Source organism: Anolis sagrei, chromosome 10 (genome assembly GCF_037176765.1).
Source record: "Anolis sagrei isolate rAnoSag1 chromosome 10, rAnoSag1.mat, whole genome shotgun sequence".
NCBI lineage: Eukaryota > Metazoa > Chordata > Lepidosauria > Squamata > Dactyloidae > Anolis > Anolis sagrei.
Genome location: NC_090030.1, coordinates 34,878,391 through 34,901,834, shown reverse-complemented (window position 1 = coordinate 34,901,834; position 23,444 = coordinate 34,878,391). Strand labels below are relative to the sequence as shown.

Sequence of the window (23,444 nt, the reverse complement as noted above, 5' to 3'; positions counted from 1 at the left end):
GAGAAGGAAGCATGGAAGCAAAGAGAGAAGGAAGGAAGGAAAGAGGTAGAGAAGGAAGGAAGGAGAGAAAGAGGGAGGGAAAGAAAAAGGGAAGGAAGGAAAGTTAGAGAAGAAAGGAAGGAGAGAAGGAAAGAAAAAAGAGAAAGAAGGAAGGAAAGAGGGAGCGAAGGAAAGGGGGGAAATGTAGAGAAAGAGGGAGGGAAAGAAAGAAAGAAGGAAAGGGAGAAGGAAGCATGGAAACAAAGAGAAGGAAGGAAGGAAAGAGGTAGAGAAGGTAGAAAGGAGAGAAAGAGTGAGGGAAAGAAAGAAGAAAAGGGATAAGGAAGCATGGAAGCAAAGAGAGAAGGAAGGAAGGAAAGAAGTAGAGAAGGAAGAAAGGAGAGAAAGAGGGAGGGAAAGAAAGAAGGAAAGGGATAAGGAAGCATGGAAGCAAAGAGAGAAGGAAGGAAGGAAAGAAGTAGAGAAGGAAGAAAGGAGAGAAAGAGGGAGGGAAAGAAAGAAGGAAAGGGATAAGGAAGCATGGAAGCAAAGAGAGAAGGAAGGAAGGAAAGAAGTAGAGAAGGAAGAAAGGAGAGAAAGAGGGAGGGAAAGAAAGAAGGAAAGGGATAAGGGAGCATGGAAGCAAAGAGAGAAGGAAGGAAGGAAGGAAGGAAAGAAGTAGAGACGGAAGAAAGGAAAGAAAGAGGGATGGAAAGAAAGAAAGAAAGAAAGAAAGAAAGAAAGAAAGAAGGAAAGGGAGAAGGAAGCATGGAAGCAAAGAGAGAAGGAAGGAAGGAAAGAAGTAGAGAAGGAAGAAAGGAGAGAAAAAGGGAGGGAAAGAAAGAAGGAAAGAGATAAGGAAGCATGGAAGCAAAGAGAGAAGGAAGGAAAGAAGTAGAGAAGGAAGAAAGGAGAGAAAGAGGGAGGGAAAGAAAGAAGGAAAGGGATAAGGAAGCATGGAAACAAAGAGAGAAGGAAGGAAGGAAAGAAGTAGAGAAGGAAGAAAGGAGAGAAAAAGGGAGGGAAAGAAAGAAGGAAAGAGATAAGGAAGCATGGAAGCAAAGGGAGAAGGAAGGAAGGAAAGGTAGAGAAGGAAAAAAGGAGAGAAAGAGGGAGGGAAAGAAAAAGGGGGAGGGAAGGAAAGTCAGAGAAGGAAGGAAGGAGAGAAGGAAAGAAAAAAGGTAAAGAAGGAAGGAAAGAGGGACCGAAGGAAGGGGGAATGTAGAGAAAGAGGGAGGGAAGGAAAGAGAGAAGGAATAAAAGAGAGACAGCAGAAGAGAAAGAAAAAGGGGGAAGGAAGGAAAGAGATAGAGAAGGAAGAAAGGCAGAAAAGAAGGAAAGATGGGAAGGAAGGAAGGAAAGAGGGGAGGAAGGAGGAAATGAAGGAGAGAAAGAAGGAAGGTTGGCCACAGCAAAGCGTGGCGAGTATAGCTAGTCTACATAAATAAAAATGTCATGTTCGTTCGTGGGATTAACAGAACTCAAAAACCACTGGATGTATTGACACCAAATTTGGACACAATACAACTATCAGGCCAAGGAGTGACCATCACTCATAAAAACACATAATAATAATAATAATAATAATAATAATAATAATAATAATCTTTATTTATACCCCACCACCATCTACCCGATGGGGACTCGGAGCGGCTTACATGGGGCCAAGCCCGGACTACATATTACAAAAAAATAAAACCAGAGCATAAACAATAAAGAACATCATCAAATTACATCAAGAAAAAAAATATAAACACAGTCATAAAATAACATTCCAATAGGCACAATCACAATAACAATGGGTGGACCACATGTACAGGATAAATACGATTCTAAGACTCTAATGAGATAAAAATAGGAGCAAGTTATCTGCAGGGGAACTAGTAAAAACATACATAGTTGTGAAGCTAAACTTCCCATTTGGAGGGGGTGTATTCCAGTGGGAAGAGCGTTGAGGGGTGCAATGATGTCAAAAGCGCATTGGAAGAGCCAGGTTTCAAGATTCTGTTTTCCCCAAACTCCACCAGTGTTCATATTTGGCCATATTGAGTATTCGTGCCATGTTTGGTCCAGATCCATCATTGTTTGAGTCCACAATGCTCTCTGGATATAGGTGAACTACAACTCCCAAACTCAATGCCCACCAAACCCTTCTAGTGTTTTCTGTTTGTCATGTGAGTCCTGTGTGCCAAGATAGGTTCAACTCCATTGTTGGTAGAGTTCAGAATGCTCTTTGATTGTAGGTGAACTATACATCCCAGGAACTACAACTTCCAAATAACAAACTCAATTTTTTGAGTGATGGTCACTCCTTGGGTTAGTAGGTGCTGTGGCCTACCTTCCCTCCCTCTTTCTCTCTCGCCTTCCTTATCTCCCTCTTTCCGTTCCTTCCTTTTTTCCTTTCCTTCTCTCTTTCCTCCCTCCCCGCCTTTTCTTTTCTTTTTCTTCTTTCTCTCCTTTCTTCCTTCTCTCCCTTTCCTTCCTTTGCTCTTCGCTTCCATCCCTCCTTCTCTCTTTCCTGCTTTCCCTTCCTCCCTCCCTCTCTCTCTCTCCTTCCTTCCTTCTCTCCCTCTTTCCTTCGTTCCTTCCTTTTTCCTTTCCTTCTCTCTTTCCTCCCCCCTTTTCTTTTCTTTTCCATCTTTCTCTCCTTTATTCCTTCTCCCTTTTTCCTTCCCTTGCTCTTCGCTTCCATCCCTCCTTCTCTCTTTCCTGCTTTCTTTCCCCCCCTCTCTCTCCTTCCTTCTCTCCCTCTTTCCTTCGTTCCTTCCTTTTTTCCTTTCCTTCTCTCTTTCCTCCCTCCCCGCCTTTTCTTTTCTTTTTCTTCTTTCTCTCCTTTCTTCCTTCTCTCCCTTTCCTTCCTTTGCTCTTCGCTTCCATCCCTCCTTCTCTCTTTCCTGCTTTCCCTTCCTCCCTCCCTCCCTCTCTCTCTCTCCTTCCTTCTCTCCCTCTTTCCTTCGTTCCTTCCTTTTTCCTTTCCTTCTCTCTTTCCTCCCCCCTTTTCTTTTCTTTTCCATCTTTCTCTCCTTTATTCCTTCTCCCTTTTTCCTTCCCTTGCTCTTCGCTTCCATCCCTCCTTCTCTCTTTCCTGCTTTCTTTCCCCCCCCTCTCTCTCTCCTTCCTTCTCTCCCTCTTTCCTTCGTTCCTTCCTTTTTTCCTTTCCTTCTCTCTTTCCTCCCTCCCTCCCCCTTTTCTTTTCTTTTCCATCTTTCTCTCCTTTCTTCCTTCTCTCCCTTTCCTTCCTTTGCTCTTCGCTTCCATCCCTCCTTCTCTCTTTCCTGCTTTCCCTTCCTCCCTCCCTCTCTCTCTCTCCTTCCTTCTCTCCCTCTTTCCTTCGTTCCTTCCTTTTTCCTTTCCTTCTCTCTTTCCTCCCCCCTTTTCTTTTCTTTTCCATCTTTCTCTCCTTTATTCCTTCTCCCTTTTTCCTTCCCTTGCTCTTCGCTTCCATCCCTCCTTCTCTCTTTCCTGCTTTCTTTCCCCCCTCTCTCTCTCTCCTTCCTTCTCTCCCTCTTTCCTTCGTTCCTTCCTTTTTTCCTTTCCTTCTCTCTTTCCTCCCTCCCTCCCCCTTTTCTTTTCTTTTCCATCTTTCTCTCCTTTCTTCCTTCTCTCCCTTTCCTTCCTTTGCTCTTCGCTTCCATCCCTCCTTCTCTCTTTCCTGCTTTCCCTTCCTCCCTCCCTCTCTCTCTCTCCTTCCTTCTCTCCCTCTTTCCTTCGTTCCTTCCTTTTTCCTTTCCTTCTCTCTTTCCTCCCCCCTTTTCTTTTCTTTTCCATCTTTCTCTCCTTTATTCCTTCTCCCTCTTTCCTTCCCTTGCTCTTCGCTTCCACCCCTCCTCCTCTCTTTCCTGCTTTCTTTCTCTCCCTCTTTCTCTCTCTCCTTTCTTCTCTGCCGCTTCCCTTCCTTCCCTTCTTGACCTCTTGCCTGGGCGCTGGAAGGAAGGATCCTCGGAGGGAGGGAGGGAGGCGCTTTGGAGACAGCCTTGCTCACCCAGCGCCAGGGCCCCTTCTTTTCTCTGCCATGGGTACGGGGTGCCTTCTCGCCTCTTTGCCGGTTGGGCATGCCATTGGTGCCTCTCGCGCTGGCTTAAAATTTAAGGTTTTGCTGTTTTTTGGGGGGAATTTTTTTGAGTGCAAGACATAGATTGCCCTGAATGCTGTGTTGTGTCCAAATTTGGTGTCATTTCATCCAGTGGTTTTTGAGTTCTGTTAATCCCACAAACGAACATTACATTTTTATTTCTATAGATTATTATTATTAACCGAAATGCACAACCCTACTAACCACAGCGCTTGAGAAGTCATTAGGCCTGGGTAACAACGGAAAAATTTGTTTCTAAAATCGATTTGTATTTGGGGTTTTTTTTTGTTTCGATATTTAAAATAATTACAAAATTTTCCCTTAAAAAGTTCGATATTTACGAAATTTCGTAAATGTGAAAAAAATTACAAAACATTAACGAATCGATTTCCGAAACAATAACAAATCGATTCGTTAATGGCGGGCGCGACCGCGAAATACGCTAAAAAACCTCCAAAACCTTCTGAAGCTTCCCTCTCCCTCTGTTCTTGACTGTTGGTGTGATATTATAATTTTTTTTCACTAATTAAACCATAAAACTGGCCCAGACATGCGGAAATAATAACGAAACGACCTCAGAACAATAACGAAACGAATACAATAACGAAATACGAAGCATTTACAAAACGTGTTTAAAAATTCGTTTTTTTAAAAAATTGCTCCAGAATAGTTCGTTATCGTTTTGTAATTGAAAAAATTAACGAATTATTAACGAATTACGAATTAATGAAACGAAACCGCCCAGCCCTAGTCAATATACAAAGTGCACAGCATTAACATTAACATTTAAACAATAACTAAAGCAACTAAAACAATACAACAATACATCAGTAAATCAACATGACATCAGTACATCCATATAACTAATCCAACACGTCTCATCAGTAAAGTCATAATCCGATCTCCTCGTCCATTATTCCAAGTTCCAAATTCCAAGTTCCAAACTCAGTCAATTGATTGCACTACTTAATTGAACGCCTGTTCAAAGAGCCAGGTCTTTACTCTTCTCCTGAACGCCAGCAGGGAGGGGGCCGATCTAACGTCTGCGGGAAGGGCGTTCCACAGCCGAGGGGCCACCACTGAGAAGGCCCTGTCTCTCGTCCCCACCAGCCGTGCTTGTGAGGCTGGCGGGATCGAGAGCAGGGCCTCCTCGGACGATCTTAACGTCCTAACTGGTTCATAGGGGGCGATGCGTTCGGACAGATAGGTCGGGCCAGAACCGTTTAGGGCTTTAAAGGCTAAAGCCAGCACTTTGAATGGTGCCCGGTAGCAAATTGGCAGCCAGTGGAGCTGGCGCAACAGAGGAGTGGTGTGCTCCCTGAGTGCCACTCCTGTTAACAACCTGGCTGCCGATCGTTGGACCATTTGTAGCTTCCGAGCCGTCTTCAAAGGCAACCCCACGTAGAGAGCGTTGCAGTAATCTATACGGGATGTAACCAGTGCGTGGACTACTGTGGCCAAGTCAGACTTCCCAAGGTACGGGCGCAGCTGGCGCACGAGCTTTAGCTGTGCAAATGCTCCCCTGGTCACCGCCGAAACCTGGGGTTCCAGGCTCGGCAATGAGTCCAAGATCACACCCAAGCTGCGAACCTGTGTCTTCAGGGGGAGTGTAACCCTGTCCAACACCGGCTGTAACCCTATGTCCTGTTCGGCCTTACGACTGACCAGGAGTGCCTCTGTCTTGTCTGGATTCAGTTTCAATTTGTTTGCCCTCATCCAGACCGTTACAGTGGCCAAGCACCGGTTCAGGACTTCGACAGCCTCCTTAGTATATACACACAAACCCACATATATACAGTAGGCCTGGGTAACAACGCAAAAATTTGTTTCTAAAATCGATTTGTAATTGGGGTTTTTTTTTGTTTCGATATTTAAAATAATTACAAAACTTTCCCAAAAAAAAGTTTCGGTATTTACGAAATTTCGTAAATATTTACAAAACATTTTGTAAAGATGGCGCCCTTTTTTTTTCAATATTTTTAAAATATTTTTTAAATTTAATTATTAATTTAGTAGAATAGGGATTAATTATTATTAATTATTATTAAGGAGGGAAGGCAGGCACTCACTCTGGCGGGCCCTCTCGCTCGCCGCTCGCTCGCCCCTCTCGCTCCAGCAGACAAGAGTTCTTCCTCCCACCCTGAACATTATTCCACACACTTGCCTAGTTTTTCCAACAGACCTCACAACCTCTGAGGATGCCTGCCATAGATGTGGGTGAAATGTCAGGAGAGAGTGCTTCCGCCCCTCTCGCTCGCCGCTCGCTCGCCCCTCTCACTCCAGCAGACAAGAGTTCTTCCTCCCACCCTGAACATTATTCCACAGATATATCAACCCCACTTGCCTAGTTTCCAACAGACCTCACAACCTCTGAGGATGCCTGCCATAGATGTGGGTGAAATGTCAGGAGAGAGTGCTTCTGCCCCTCTCGCTCGCCGCTCGCTCGCCCCTCTCGCTCGCCGCTCGCTCGCCCCTCTCGCTCCAGCAGACAAGAGTTCTTCCTCCCACCCTGAACATTATTCCACAGATATATCAACCCCACTTGCCTAGTTTCCAACAGACCTCACAACCTCTGAGGATGCCTGCCATAGATGTGGGTGAAATGTCAGGAGAGAGTGCTTCTGCCCCTCTCGCTCGCCGCTCGCTCGCCCCTCTCGCTCCAGCAGACAAGAGTTCTTCCTCCCACCCTGAACATTATTCCACAGATATATCAACCCCACTTGCCTAGTTTCCAACAGACCTCACAACCTCTGAGGATGCCTGCCATAGATGTGGGTGAAATGTCAGGAGAGAGTGCTTCCGCCCCTCTCGCTCGCCGCTCGCTCGCCCCTCTCGCTCGCCCCTCTCAGCAAGCATCGGCAGGCGGCCATCTTACGTATTTCCGAAATGGACGGAAATACAAAATTTTTTGGCGCCTGCTGTTTCGATATTTAAAAACACTTCCAGGTTAAAAAAAATGTTTTGTAATCGTTTCGTAATTCAAAAATTAACGAATCTTTTAACGAATTACGAATTAACGAAACGAATTGACCAGCCCTAATATACAGACATACAGGCATATATGCAAATTTGGTGTCATTTCATCCAGTGGTTTTTGAGTTCTGTCAATCCCACAAACGAACATTACATTTTAATTTCTATAGATTATTATTATTAACCGAAATGCACAACCCTACCGACCACAGCGCTTGAGAAGTCATACCTTATCGTTCCTTTCGCAGAGGAACTTCAGCTTCTGTGCTTTCTTGTGCATGAACACTCCTTCCAGGGTTCCCGTTTCCACAGCCCGCAGTTCAATCGCCTTCTCTCCCCAGCCCATGACTTGGTTGCACTGAAGGTAAGCTTCAAAGGGAGAGAAAGAAAGACGGTGGTGATCAACAGAATGCCGAAAAGGGCAAAGGAAGAGTGGAGGGCTCTTTGGCACACTGCGTACTGCCAATTACGCCTCTTTCTTCTGAGGTCAGAAAGAGAGTTTGGACCTTCGCAGCTGCACTTTCGACCACCCTTTAAACTCTTATTTTATCTACCCGAAGATAGCACTGTGGTGCATTCTTCAAAGCCATGACGAACAAATCTGAACTACAAATGGAACAATTGTGAACAATATAGAACTTTCCACTAAATGTAATATCTGCAACTCTCTGTATTAGTCAAGGTACAGAACTGTGTTTTGTTTGGTGGCGCAGTGGTTCAAACCCCAGGTCTCGGCGGTGGCTGGGAGAGCTTTCGCACAATTAAAACTTGTGCGCCAGCTGCGCCTGTACCTTGGGAAGTCAGATCTGGCCACGGTGGTCCACGCTCTTGTTACATCCCGGTTACATCTACGTGGGGTTGCCCTTGAAGACTGTTCGGAAACTTCAACTAGTCCAGCGAGAAGCAGCCAGATTACTCACCAGAGTGGCGTACAGGGAGCATACCACCCCTCTGTTACGCCAGCTCCACTGGCTGCCGATCCAATTCCGAGCACAATTCAAAGTGCTGGTCTTGACCTACAAAACCCTATACGGTTCCGGCCCAGTGTATTTGTCCGAACAGATCTCCCTCTACATCCCATCTCGAAGCTTAAGATCTTCTGGGGAGGCCCTGCTCTCGACCCCGCCACTGTCACAAGTGAGGTTAGCGGGGACGAGGAGCAGGGCCTTCTCGGTGGTGGCCCCTCACCTGTGGAACTCACACCCCGGGGAGATTAGATCAGCGACTTCCCTTCTGACGTTCAGGAAAAAATTGAAGACCTGGATTTGGGACCAAGCCTTTGGACATTCTGGCAGCTAAAGGATCTGACGATAAATAAGGACAGATGGAATGGAATGGACATACGCACTCTGAACACTGAGCATGAGATTGTTTTGCTATTTTACTATGTACTGATGTTTTTAATTGGTTAACTGTTTGAATTGCTTTCTGTATTATTTGTTAGTTAACTCAGGCATCGAACTGTGCCTTCGTCTGTAAGCCGCTCTGAGTCCCCTTTGGGGTGAGAAGGGCGGGGTAAAAGTAATTGAAATAAATAAATAAATAAATTGTGCCAGCAGGACTGAAGACTGACAGGTCGAGGATTCGAATTCCGAGTGAATGCGGATGAGCTCCCTCTGTCAGCACCAGCTCGGGCAAAGGCTGGATGGTAACACATAGAATCCTAGAATCAAAGAGTTCGAAGGGACCTCCTGGGCCATCCAATCCAACCCCATTCTTCCAAGAAACAGGAATATTGCATTCAAATCACCCCTGACAGATGGCCATCCAGCCTCTGTTTCAAAGCCTCCAAAGAAGGAGCCTCCACCACACTCCGGGGCAGAGAGTTCCACTGCTGAACGGCTCTCACAGTCAGGAAGTTCTTCCTCGTGTTCAGATGGAATCTCCTCTCTTGTAGTTTGAAGCCATTGCTCCATTGCGTCCTAGTCTCCAGGGAAGCAGAAGACAAGCTTTCTCCCTCCTCCTCCCTGTGGCTTCCTCTCATATATTCCTCTCACAGGGGATAGGGAAAAGGCAAAACTACATAATACCTTTTTTGCCTCAGTCTTCTCACAAAAAATAAAGTCATCTTCAACCTTAGCAAGACGGAGTGGAGGAGGGATTAGAGGACATCCAACCCCAAATTGGGAAACAAGTCGTACAGGAATACCTGGCCGCTCTCAATGAGTTCAAGTCCCCAGGGCCAGATCAACTACAGAGAAGAGAAGGCTGAGAGGGGATATGATAGCCATGTATCAATATGTGAGGGGAAGCCACAGGGAGGAGGAGGGAGCAAGCTTGTTTTCTACTTCCATGGAGACTAGGATGCAATGGAACAATGGCTTCAAAGTACAAGAGAGGAGATTCCATCTGAACATGAGGAAGAACTTCCTGACTGTGAGAGCCGTTCAGCAGTGGAACTCTCTGCCCCGGAGTGTGGTGGAGGCTCCTTCTTTGGAGGCTTTTAAGCAGAGGCTGGATGGCCATCTGTCAGGGGTGATTTGAATGCAATATTCCTGCTTCTTGGCAGAATGGGGTTGGACTGGATGGCCCATGAGGTCTCTTCCAACTCTTTGATTCTATGATTCTATTTATACATGGCTATCATATCTCCTCTCAGCCTTCTCTTCTTCAGGCTAAACATGCCCAGCTCCTTAAGCCGCTCCTCATAGGGCTTGTTCTCCAGACCCTTGATCATTTGAGTCGCCCTCCTCTGGACACATTCCAGCTTGTCAATATCTCTTGAATTGTCGTGCCCAGAATTGGACACAATATTCCAGGTGTGGTCTAACCATAGCGGAGTAGAGCATGGGGAGCATGACTTCCCTGGATCTAGATACTAGGCTCCTCTTGATGCCGGCCAAAATCCCATTGGCGCTTTTTTTGCCCCCACATCACATTCCTGGCTCATGTTCCCCTTCCTCCCCACGAGGACTCCAAGATCTTTTTCACACGTACTGCTCTCGAGCCAGGCTTCATCGTCCCCCATTCTGTCTCTTTGCATTTCGTTTTTCCTGCCTAAGTGGAGTATCTTGCATTTGTCCCCGTTGAACTTCATCTTGTGAGTTTTGGCCCTTCATCTCTGTAATCTGTCAAGATCGTTTTGAATACTGCTCCTGTCTTCTGGAGTCTTGGCTCTCCCTCCCAATTTGGTGTCGTCTGCAAACTTGATGGTCATACCTTCTAGCCCTTCATCTAAGCCATGAATGGAGATCCTGAGCAGGACTGGGCCCAGGACGGAACCCTGCGGATGGCACTCCGCTCGTCCCTTCTTTCCAGGATGAAGAGGAGGAAGCCTTGGGGAGAATCACCCTCTGGGTTCATCCATTTAACCAATTCCAGATCCACCTCACCGTAGTTTTGCCTCGCCCACATTGGACTAGTTTCCTTGCCAGAAGGTCATGGGGGACCTTGTCAAAGAAGGCCTTACTGAAACCCAGGCACGCTCCATCCACGGCATCATTCCCCGCATCTACCCAGCTTGTAACTCTATCGAAGAAAGAGATCCGATGAGTCTGGCATGACTTGTTTTTGATCAATCCATGTTGACTTAGCAATGACCGCATTCGTTTCTAAGTGTTTGCAGACCACTTCCTTGACCATCTTTTCCAGAATCTTGCCTGGTATCGACGTGAGGCTGACCGGACTTTGGTCATTGTTTGGGTCATCCTTGTTTCCCTTCTTGAAGATTGGGACCACATTGGCCCTCCTCCAATCTGCTGGAACTTCTCCCGTTCTCCAAGAACTCTCAAAGATGATTGCCAATGGTTCCGAAATGACTTCCGCTCGTTCCTTCAGTACTCTTGGGTGTCGTTGATCTGGCCCTGAAAGGGGACTTGAACTCCAGGTATTCCTGGACGACTTGTTTCCCAATTTGGGGTTGGATGTCCTCTAATCCCTCACCCACTCCATCTTGCTGAGGTTGAAAATGGACAGAATATAATTGTTTTAAATACATAAATAAATTAAATAACCACTTAAAACACATATATACGAAGATTAAAACAGGATTAAATATAAAAATCCCCAGTTAAAAACCATTCAAACAAATCCAACATTGAAAACCTCAGCGCCCCCAAATTCCTCTTAAGTTTCCTCATTCTAATTACTATAACCCAGATTGACTATGTAGGTCCCGCTACCTTAACATATTACTTTACTATCTTTAGAGCCTTTGTCCTACTTCCATCAAATACATCTCCGTTCTCACCCCACTTACAACTCTGCAAATCTTGACTGTTTTCAGGGGGGGGAACCTGCTAGCATTATAGTAGTTATATACTTTGAGGTCCCTTCTACACAGCCATATAATCCAGATTATCAAAGGAAATAATCCAGATTATCTGCTTTGAACAGGATTATATGAGTCAGTCTATACTGCCACATAATCCACTTCAAAGCAGATAATATAGATTTTATATGTCAGTGTAGAAGGGGCCTGAGCCTCTTCCACAATGTCCCTATATCCCAGATTATCTTGCAGTGGAGACTCATGTAATTCACTGTCCCTAGAAGATGGCTTTGAAAGGCAGCAGATCACAGGAGCTTTCTTCATAGACCTGTCCGCAGCCTATGAGACTGTGAACCACCGCCTCCTCCTGAGACAAATGTATAGTATCACAAAGGACGACCACCTCACCCGCCTCATAGGAAACCTGCTACAAAACAGGAGCTTTTTTGTTGAGTTCCAGGGTCAGAGAAGCAGATGGCGGAAACAGAAGAACGGCCTGCCTCAGTGAAGCGTGCTTGCTCCATCCATGTTCAACATCTACACACATGACCAGCCACGGCCAGAAGGGACAGAGAGCTTCATCTATGCTGATGATCGTGCCATCACCGCTCAAGCAGGGAGCTTTGAGATGGTAGAACAGAAGTAGGCCTGGGTAACAACGGAAAAATTTGTTTCTAAAATCGATTCGTTTTTTGGGAGTTTTTGCGTTTCGTTATTTAAAATAATTACAAAATTTTCCTTTTAAAAAGTTCGATATTTACGAAATTTCGTAAATGTGAAAAAAAGTACAAAACATTAACGAATCGATTTCCGAAACAATAACGAATCGATTCGTTAATGGCAGACGCGACAGCGAAATACGCTAAAAAACCTCCAAAAACTTCTGAAGCTTCCCTCTCCCTCTGTTGTTGACTGTTGGTGTGATATTATAATTTTTTTCACTAATTAAACAAAAAACTTGCCCCAGACATGCGGAAATAATAACGAAACGACCTCAGACCAGTAACGAAACGAATACAATAACGAAATACGAAGCATTTACAAAACGTGTTTAAAAATTTGTTTTTTAAAAAAATTGCTCCAGAATGGTTCGTTATCGTTTTGTAATTAAAAACAATAACGAATTATTAACGAATTACGAATTAACGAAACGAAACCGCCCAGCCCTAAACAGAAGCACTACAAAGCTCTAGGTGCTCTTACTGCCTATTACAGGGAAAACCAGCTGATCCCAAACCCATCTAAAACACAGACATGCGCCTTTCACCTTAAGAACAGACAAGCATCCTGAGCTCTGAGGATTATTACCTGGGAAGGAATCCCACGGGTGCATTGCAGCGCACCCAAATACCTGGGAGTCACTTTGGACCATGCTCTGACCTACAAGAAGCACTGCCTGAACATCAAGCAAAAAGTGGCTGCTAGAAACAATATCACATGAAAGCTGACTGGCACAACCTGGGGATCACAACCAGACACAGTGAAGACATCTGCCCTTGCGCTGTGCTACTCTGCTGCTGAGTATGCATGCCCAGTGTGGAACACATCTCACCACGCTAAGACAGTGGATGTGGCTCTTAATGAGACACCCCGCATTATCACGGGGTGTCTGCACCCTACACCACTGGAGAAATTACACTGCTTAGCCGGTATTGCACCACCTGACATCCGTCGGGAAGTAGCAGCCAATAGTGAAAGGATCAAGGCAGAGACATCTCCAGCTCATCCCCTGTTTGGGTATCAGCCAGCACGTCAACGACTTAAATCTAGAAATAGTTTTCAAAGATCTACAGAGACACTCGCTGGAACACCTCAGCAAGCGAGAGTCCAAAAGTGGCAGGTCCAAACCCAGAACCTCAACCAATGAGAGACTCCCCCCTGGGCACACAGAAGACTGGGCGACTTGGAAGGCGCTGAACAGACTGTGCTCTGGCACCACGAGATGCAGAGCCAACCTTCAGAAATGGGGCCACAAAGTGGAATCCTCGACATGCGAGTGTGGAGAAGAGTACACCACTGACCACCTGCTGCAATGCACCCTGATCCCCGCCACATGCACAATGGAGGACCTTCTTGCGGCAACACCAGAGGCACTCCAAGGGAACAGATACTACTCAAAGGACATTTAATCAACTACCAAGCTTGCAAACTCTGTGTCTTTTGTATGTTTGTTTGTTTGTTCTGTCAAAAATGTAATACAACTGTTCGCTTGCCTGACACGATAAATAAATAAATAAACAAGAACGTTATTGAAAAAGTTATTCATAACACTCCTACATGGACAGAAGTGAATCCAGTCCGTCTTGGGTGGGCTACGGGCGCCTCTATGCATTTGAGACATACCTACAGAAGCTGGCATTTCTCCCCATTGCAAAACATTTTCCTTTGAAAAATGCCCGTAAAGGTTAACATAGACGCCTTCATCCTCGTACGTAAGTAGAAGCTCCCTTCCGCTGGTGTTAGGGAGGATGATAATGGCGTGCGGGTGAATATTTCCCTGGATCTGGAAAAATAATAATAAACGTATTACGATTAGCAGATCAGATAACAAACAAACAAGTAGAACCTGAAACCTTAACTAATTTAGGTTGGACTTTTCCAAAGGAAGCCTTTCCTTTTGCAATCTATATAAATGTAATGTCAGTTTGTGGGATTAACAGAACTCCAAAACCACTGGACGAATTGACCCCGAGTTTGGACAGAAGACACCTAACAACCCAATGTATGTCTTTCACTAAAAAACTGATTTTGTCATTTGGGACTTGTAGTTGCTGGGATTTATAGTTCACCTACAATCAAAGAGCATTCTGAACTCCACCGATGATGGAATTGAACCAAACGTGGCATATAGAACCAACTGGGACATACACGACTCCCATGACCAACAGAAAACACTAGAAGAGTTTGGTGGGCATTGACCTTGAGTTTGGGAGTTGTAGTTCACCTACATCATGAGGCCACATCATGAGGAGACAGGAAAGCCTAGAGAAGACAATTATTCTGGGGAAAGTAGAAGGAAAAAGGAAGAGGGGCCGACCAAAGGCAAGATGGATGGATGGCATCCTTGAAGCGACTGGACTGACCTTGAAGGAGCTGGGGGTGGTGACGGCCGACAGGGAGCTCTGGCGTGGGCTGGTCCATGAGGTCACGAAGAGTCGGAGATGACTGAATGAATGAACAACAAATTCACCTACATCCAGAGAGCACTGTGGATTCAAACAATGATGGGTCTGGACCAAACTTGGCACAAATATTCCATATGCCCAAATATGAACACAGATGGAGTTTGGGGGAAATAGACCTTGACATTTGGGAGTTGTAGTTGCTGGGATTTATAGTTCACCTACAACCAAAGAACATTCTGAACTCCACCAATGATGGAACTGAACCAAACGTGGCATATAGGACTCCCATGACCAACAGAAAACACTAGAAGAATTTGGTGGGCATCAACACTGAGTTTGGGAGTTGTAGTTCACCTACATCCAGAGAGCACTGTGGACTCAAACAATGATGGGTCTGGACCAAACTTGGCACAAATATTCCATATGCCTAAATATGAACACAGATGGAGTTTGGGGGAAATAGACCTTGACATTTGGGATTTGTAGTTACTGGGATTTATAGTTCACCTACAATCAAAGAGCATTCTGAACTCCACCAATGACAGAATTGGGGCAAAGTTCCCACACGGAACCTCCATGACCAACAGAAAACACTTAAGGCCATCCAATCCAACTCCCTTCACCAGGGCAAGAAAACGTAAACAAAGCCCTCCTGACAAAGGGCCATCCAGCCATAGATATAGATAGATATGATTCACACACAGAGAGAGATATAGTATCATAGCCCTCCTGACAAAGCCCTCCTGACAAAGCGTGGGGAGGCTAAATTAACTGATTTATGAGGCCATAAAGAAGACTCCAGCAAAGCATTCAAGCGGAGAAGCATGCGGGGAATGCGGAAGTGCTTCATCAGCATCGCAGATGGATGATGAAAGCGACAGCTCCCCTGGCGGCCAGAAAAAGTGTGAGTCAAGCACTGAAAGAGTGAGTAGGCCAAAGCCTGTAAGAGTCAGTGGGCCAAAGCTAGTGTCGTCCTGAGGGGTGTGAGGTAAACCTCTGTGTGAGAGAAGTCTCATGTGATAAAGCTCCAGTATAAATGCTGCTGTGTGTAAGCACTGGAGTGTGGAGCTTTAACTGGGTGTTCTTGATTACAAAAGTGTGAGTCAAGCTCTGAAAGAGTGAGTAGGCCAAAGCCTCTTACAGTCAGTGGGCCAAAGCTAGTGTCGTCCGGAGGGGTGTGAGGTAAACCTCTGTGTGAGAGAAGTCTCATGTGATAAAGCTCCAGTGAAAGTACTGAAGTGTGGAGCTTTAACTGGGTATTTTTGATTACAGAAGTGTGAGTCAAGCACTGGAAGAGTGAATAGGCCGAAGCCTCTTAGAGTCAGTGGGCCAAAACTAGTGTCGTCCTGAGGAATGTGACGTAAACCTCTGTGTGAGAGAAGTCTCATGTGATAAAGCTCCACTGTAAAGGCTGCTGTGTGTAAGCACTCGAGTGTGGAACTTTAACTGGCCAAAGCCTGTTAGAGTCAGTGGGCCAAAGCTAGTGTCGTCCTGCAGGGTGTGAGGTAAACCTCTGTGTGAGAGAAACCTCATATGATAAAGCTCCAGTATAAATGCTGCTGTGTGTAAGCACTGGAGTGTGGAGCTTTAACTGGGTGTTCTTGATTACAACAGTGTGAGTCAAGCTCTGAAAGAGTGAGTAGGCCAAAGCCTCTTAGAGTCAGTGGGCCAAAGCTAGTGTCGTCCTGAGGGGTGTGAGATAAACCTCTGTGTGAGAGAAACCTCATGTGATAAAGCTCCAGTATAAAGGCTGCTGTGTGTAAGCACTGGAGTGTGGAGCTTTAACTGGGTGTTCTTGATGACAAAAGTGTGAGTCAAGCACTGAAAGAGTGAGTAGGCCGCAGCCTGTTAGAGTCAGTGGGCCAAAGCTAGTGTCGTCCTGAGGGGTGTGAGGTAAACCTCTGTGTGAGAGAAGTCTCGTGTGATAAAGTTCCAGTATAAAGGCTGCTGTGTGTAAAAAGCTCCAGTGTGAAGCTCCAGTGAAAGTTTGTTGTGAGATGAGGCTCTGTGAGAGCAAAGCTCTTTATCTACATGAGGAAGAAGCCCAGCATGGAAGCAAAGAAGGAAGTATAAAGGACTTCTGTGTATGTCTGTATATGTTTGTATGTCAAAAATTGGCATTGAATGTTTGCCATATATATGTGTACAATGTAATCCGCCCTGAGTCCCCTGCGGGGTGAGAAGGGCGGAATATAAAAGCGTGCTGGAAGAAGCAAAGACCACCAGCACTGAAGCGATGGTCCTCCGCCATCAACTCTGCTGGACCAACCATATTGTCTGGATGCCCGACCACTGTCTTCCAAAGCAGTTGCTCTACTCTGAACTCAAGAATGGAAAATAGAATGTTGGTTGGCAGGAAAAGAGATTCAAAGATGGGTTCAAAGCCAACCTTAAGAACTCTGACATAGACACAGAGAATTGGGAAGCCCTCCAGTTGGAGGTCAGCTGTGACCAGCAGTGCTGCAGAATTTGAAGAGGTACGAATGGAGGGCGAAAGAGAGAAATGTGGTAAGAGGAAGGCGTGTCAAGCCAACCCCGACTGGGACCGCCTTCCGTCTGCGGGAGATTTTTATTTCTCGTGTCAGGGCAGCCAGTCAAATATATTACATTTCTAACAGAACAAAGCAAACAAACAGAGAAAATACAAAATGTGTGAGTTTGGTAGTTGATTAAATGTCCTTTGACCAGCATCTGGCCACTCGGAGTGCCTCTGGTGTTGCTGCAAGAAGGTCCTCCCTTGTGCATCATGTGGCAGGGCTCAGGGTGCATTGCAGCAGGTGGTCTGTAGTTTGCTCTTCTCCGCACTCGCATGTCGAGGATTCCACTTTGTGGTCCCATTTCTGAAAGTTGGCTCTGCATCTCGTGGTGCCAGAGCGCAGTCTGTTCAGCGCCTTCCTAGTCGCCCAGTCCTCTGTGTGCCCGGGGGGAGTCTCTCATTTGGTATCAGCCATTGGTTGAGGTTCTGGGTTTGAGCCTGCCACTTTTGGACTCTCGCTTGCTGAGGTGTTTCAGCGAGTGTCTCTGTAGATCTTAGAAAACTATGTCTGGATTTAAGTCGTTGACGTGCTGGCTAATACCCAAACAGGGGATGAGCTGGAGATGTCTCTGCCTTGGTCCTTTCACTATTGGCTGCTACTTCCTGGCGGATGTCAGGTGGTGCGATACCGGCTAGACAGTGTAATTTCTCCAGTGGTGTCGGGCACAGACACCCCGTGATAATGCGGCATGTCTCATTAAGAGCCACATCCACTGTTTTAGTGTGGTGAGATGTGTTCCACACTGGGCATGCATACTCAGCAGCGGAGTAGCACAGCGCAAGGGCAGATGTCTTCACTGTATCTGGTTGTGATCCCCAGGTTGTGCCAGTCAGCTACGAAAGCGGGAGAAGATGCAGGTCAAGAACAGGGCTCCACAGTCACCTACGGACCCACCGCCAGGATACTACAGTTGGAGGACCATCATCCTCGGACTACGAGGGATCGCCTAAGTAAGTATGTAAGATGATAGGAACGTTCTGTTCCTGCAGAGGACGAGTTTGGACTGTTTGCAATGTTCTGCTGCTGCTGTTGTTTTTTAACCTCCAGATTCCTTACACGTGTGCCTTGAGAATGTTGGGGTTGGTTTGTGGGCTGCTAAATTACTTAAAGCTTGTTGAATATTTTACAGTGTGAACCATGAGATTTTCCTGGCCGTGAGTAGAATCTTATGCATGGAAAAGGTTTCGTTGCTTTGCCCCTGAATGGATGTGTGAGATTTTGGTAGGCAACCTGGGGATCGGAACCCTTGGGGGGGTTGTGAGGGGGTGTCAGAGGGGTCACCAAAGAAAACATAGTATTTTCTGTTGGTCATGGGGTACTGTGTGGGAAGTTTGCCCCAATTCTATCATTGGTTAGGTTCAGAATGCTCTTTGATTGTAGGTGAACTATACATCCCAGCAACTACAACTCCCAAACGTCAAGGTCTATTTTCCCCAAACCCCACCAGTGTTTGCATTTGGGCATATTGAGTATTTGTCCCAAGTTTGGTCCCAAGTTTGAATCCACAATGTTCTCTGGATGTAGGTGAACTACAACTCCAAAACTCAGGATCAATGTCCACCAAACCCAGCATTTTCTGTTGGCTATGGGAGTTCTGCGTGCCAAGTTTAGTTCAATTCCATCATGGGTGAAGTTCAGTAATGCTCTTTGATTGTAGGTGAACTATACATCCCAGCAACTACAACTCCCAAACGTCAAGGTCTATTTTCCCCAAACCCCACCAGTGTTTGCATTTGGGCATATTGAGTATTTGTCCCAAGTTTGATCCCAAGTTTGAATCCACAGTGCTCTCTAGATGTAGGTGAACTACAACTCCAAAACTCAGGATCAATGCCCACCAAACACTTCCAGCATTTTCTATTGGCCATGGGAGTACTGTGTGCCAAGTTTAGTTCAATTCCATCATGGGTGAAGCTCAGAATGCTCCTTGATTGTAGGTGAACTATACATCCCAGCAACTACAACTCCCAAACGTCAAGGTCTATTTTCCGCAAACTCCACCAGTGTTTGCATTTGGGCATATTGAGTATTTGTCCCAAGTTTGAATCCACAGTGCTCTCTGGATGTAGGTGAACTACAACTCCAAAACTCAGGATCAATGCCCACCAAACACTTCCAACATTTTCTGTTGGTCATGGGAGTTTTGTATGCCAAGTTTGGTTCAATTCCATCATGGGTGAAGTTCAGAATGCTCCTTGATTGTAGGTGAACTATAAATCCCAGCAACTACAACTCCCAAATGACAAAATTAACTCCCCTCTCCCAATCCCACCAGTATTCAAATTTGGGTGCATTGGGTATTTGTGCCAAATTTGGCCCAGTGAATGAAAATGCATCCTGCATATCAAATATTTACATTACGAGTCGTAACAAAAGCAAAATTACAGGTATGAAGTAGCAACGAAAATAATGTTATGGTTGAGGGGTCATCACAACATGAGGAACTGTATTAAGGGGTCACAGCATTAGGGAGGTTGAGAACCACTGCCCTGATGTTTCTTTATATGGTGCCAATGCTAGTTTTATTGTGTTTGCATTGCTGCTTGGTTTGCTTTTACTACACGAGACTTCTGGAACGCAACATGAAATACGATTGCTCTTTGATATTTGAAGAATTTGGAGCAGTGAGACAATTTCCAGATGAAGTGTTGGAGAAGTAGATGGAAAAAACAGAAGAAACCTGCTACAAAACTTGGTACAAAACAGGAGCTTCTTTGTTGAGTTCCAGGGCCAGAGAAGCAGATGGCGGAAACGGAAGAACGGCCTGCCTCCGGGGAGCGTGCTTGCTCCATCCATGTTCAACATCTACACAAATGACCAGCCACTGCCAGAAGGGACAGAGAGTTTCATCTACGCTGATGATCATGCCATCACTGCTCAAGCAGGAAGCTTTGAAATGGTTGAACAGAGGCTCTCGGAAGCTCTAGGTGCTCTTACTGCTTATTACAGGGAAAACCAGCGGATCCCTAATCCACCTAAAATGCAGACATCTATATATATAAAAAGAGAAAGGGCGTTCAACGGGACAGCAAAATGCGAAAACCCCTGGACCAAAACTCCCCAAACTTGGCGCGCACATACCTCAACCCACAAGGTATGCACAACTCTCATCAAAATAGTAAACAACATTTCAACAAACCCACAATTTCAAAAACAAAGGGAGCATGCACAGAGGTGCCCCGGCGCGAGTCCCCCGCCACACGCACATTGCCGGACAACGCTCCCTCGCCGCATACCATGCCCCCTCCCTTCGCTGCCCCGCCCCTACCCGCCCTGACTCAATTCTTCCCCTCCTCCACCTCCTCCTCTGCCGCCGACCATGCCCCCTCCACGGAAGCCACACCCCCTCCCTTTGCTGCCCTCCCTTTCCCGCCCTGACTCAATCCTTCCCTCCTCCCACGCTCCCCCGGGAAGTCACGCCCCCTTCCTTTGCCCCCCCCCCCCACCCCTTCCTGCACTTCTGCTCTCTCTCCTGTCAGTCTTGCTCCCAGCACTTGCGGCGGAACCGCCATAACAACCGAGGCCTCGCCGAGCGACGCGGTGGTTGCAGCCTCCTAGGCGGCGGGCCCAATCAAGGAAGAGGAAAAACATTGAAGGAAGGAAGGAAACAGAGAAGGAAACATGGAAGCAAAGAGCGAAGGAAGGAAGGAAGGAAAGAGGTAGAGAAGGAAGAAAAGAGAGAAAGAGGAAAAGAAGAGGGATGGAAAGAAATGGGTAGAGAAAGAAGGAAGGAGATAAGGAAAGAAAAGGAAGGAAAGAGGAGCAAAGGAAGAAGAGAAAAAAAGAGAAAGAGGGGGGAAGGAAGGACAGACAAAAGGAAGAATGGAAACAAAAACCAAAGGAAGGAAGGAAGGAAAGAGGCAGAGAAGGAAGAAAGAGAAAGGGAAAGAAAAGAAAAAAGGAAGAAGGAAAGAGGAAGAGAAGGAAGGAAGGAGAGAAGGAAAGAAGAAACGGGAATGAGGGAAAGGAGAGAAACAGGGAGGTAAGGTGGGCCACAGCAATACATGGCAGGGAAAGCTAGTTATTTATTTATATTCTGTCATGCACTGGGCCTGTAAAGAATTTCCTTTAGGAGAGGATGTGCAACCTTTGCCCAGCAGGAAGCCAGGGGGCCCAAAGAGAAGTTCTCAGAGGTTTTCCACTACAAATAGTCTTTAGATGGCTTGTGAAGTATAACAAAGTATTTTATTAATGAACAATCAAACAGAAACTTCTCTTGTCTTCAATAAAGCTAAACAAATGAATCCAAGCTTTATGCAACTCGGGACTTCCTAATCTTGCCCACAAAGGACAGGCAACTGTCTTCAATAACTTAATCTTTACTTTAAATGGAAAATCCCCTTTTTAACTTCTCTCGGACTGACTGTAATCTAACCCTTACTGATGTGGGCCAAACTGCGTCTCGAAGCACCAAGTGGACCTACCAGTAAAGGCTTGGATATTCTCCAGCTGGAGTTCTTTGGTCTTTAGGGCTGTTTCCCTGGAAATCTTTGGAGATTCTTAAGACTGTTCTTCCCTGGAAGGTCTTGGATGCTCTTAAGACTGTTTCCCCCCGGAAAGTCTTAAGGGTTGAAGCTTTTGCACAGGGGAAGCTTGCATACCTCCTGTACATTAGCTTTCCTTGCTGAGACTAACAAAAATGGCTCCCTTCCCTTCCCAATTGCCCTGAGCAAGGGGCGGAACCAAAACTTAATGATGATGGACAGGTGACTTGCCCTATGACTGCAACCAAAGGAAGCCACTCTTCTGCAGAGTCCCTGAAACCTTGGACTGCAAGCAAACACTTAATACAAAGCAAATAAAATTGGAGCTCCTGGTACAGCCGTACCAGAACAGATGCAATAAATGAATTGGGGAAAAAAGAAAGTTTACTTGCCAGATGTAACTGACCCAGGCCAACCACGGAGCCTGGCGTCGTTGTAGCCACTATCCGTAACATCAGAACTGGTATCCACAGCCGGAGAGCTATTTTAATGCGCTGCCTTGGTAGGGTTTGCATGAGTTACCAAAGCAAAAGAAACAAGCGACAAAAAGAGGGTGCGAGGCTGCAAACCGTCTCGATTCGGTCCAAGAAAGTTCAGGATGCTGTTTTCCTCCTGAATGGAAATGATATCTACTCTCTCGGACGTAAAATCGTTCCAGTGTGAAGAGAACCCAAATAGCTGAGTCCAAGAAGGACGCACTCAATTTCAGCTTCTGCACTCTTAAGGGGAAGTGTATTTTTAGTCCGTTCTTCCTTATAGCGAACGAGCCGAAATTGAGTTGCAGGTCTCCTAAGGGAGCCCCCATCTTGAGGGCGCTCGACTGGGAAATATTGCTCTTCCGTGTACGTAATTAGACTGGGACTGCCATCCTTTTTCGGAGCCTGCGACCTTTTCTCCTTGCAGTTCTACCACTTTCATACATAACACACTCTTCTGGGGATGCTTTGATCTAATCGTAGTGTGGTGGTTCATATCCAAAGTGTTTCTTGTTCAGGTTTTCATAATATTGAATTTTACTTGGTTTTTAACTGTGCAAGAGCTAATTCATATGGCATTTTTGTAGTATTTTAAGGGGGCATTTACCTACTTATTGGCAGGGGGTTGGACTAGATGGCCCACGAGGTCTCTGTCAGAAATATTTAAAATTAATTGGGTATTTTTCATTGCAAAAGTGTGAATCAAGCGTTGAAAGAATTAGTAGGCCAAAGCCTGTTAGTCAGTGGGCTGAAGCTAGTGTCATCCTGAGGGGTGTGAGGTAAACCTCTGTGTGAGAGAAGTCTCATGTGATAAAGCTCCAGTGTAAGTACTGGAGTGTGGAGCTTTAACTGGGTATTTTTTATTACAAAAGTGTGAGTCAAGCACTGAAAGAGTGAGTAGGCCAAGCCTGTTAGAGTCAGTGGGCCAAAGCTAGTGTCATCCTGAGAAGTGTGAGGTAAACCTCTGTGTGAGAGAAGTCTCATGTGATAAAGCTCCAGTGTAAGTACTAGAGTGTGGAGCTTTAACTGGGTATTTTTTATTACAAAAGTGCAAGTCAAGCACTGAAAGAGTGAGTAGGCCAAGCCTGTTAGAGTCAGTGGGCCAAAGCGGGTGTCGTCCTGAAGGGTGTGAGGTAAACCTCTGTGTGAGAGGAGTCTCATGTGATAAAGCTCCAGTATAAAGGCTGCTGGGTGTAAGCACTGGAGTGTGGAGCTTTAACTGGGTATTTTTGATTACAAAAGTGTGAGTCAAGCACTGAAAGAGTGAGTAGGCCGAAGCCTGTTAGAGTCAGTGGGCCAAAGCTAGTGTCATCATGAGAAGTGTGAGATAAACCTCTGTGTGAGAGGAGTCTCATGTGATAAAGCTCCAGTATAAAGGCTGCCGTGTGTAAGGACTGTGGTGTGGAGCTTTAACTGGGTATTTTTGATTACAAAAGTGTGAGTCAAGCACTCAAAGAGTGAATAGGCCGAAGCCTGTTAGAGTCAGTGGGCCAAAGCTAGTGTCGTCCTGAGGGGTGTGAGGTAAACCTCTGTGTGAGAGAAGTCTCATGTGATAAAGCTCCAGTATAAAGGCTGCTGTGTGTAAACA

At 45.9% G+C, this 23,444-nt stretch overlaps 1 protein-coding gene across 1 annotated transcript in view; it reads right to left on the bottom strand.

Annotated features, from left to right (window-relative positions):
• NRK (Nik related kinase) overlaps window positions 1-23,444 on the bottom strand; it is a 197,083-nt gene that overhangs the window by 15,634 nt on the left and 158,005 nt on the right. The window contains exons 29-30 of the mRNA XM_067471688.1: window positions 13,578-13,737; window positions 7,254-7,393 (exon numbers count right to left, since the gene is read on the bottom strand). Of these exons, the coding sequence (XP_067327789.1) occupies window positions 7,254-7,393; window positions 13,578-13,737 (300 nt within the window). The remainder of the gene's footprint in view (window positions 1-7,253; window positions 7,394-13,577; window positions 13,738-23,444) is intronic.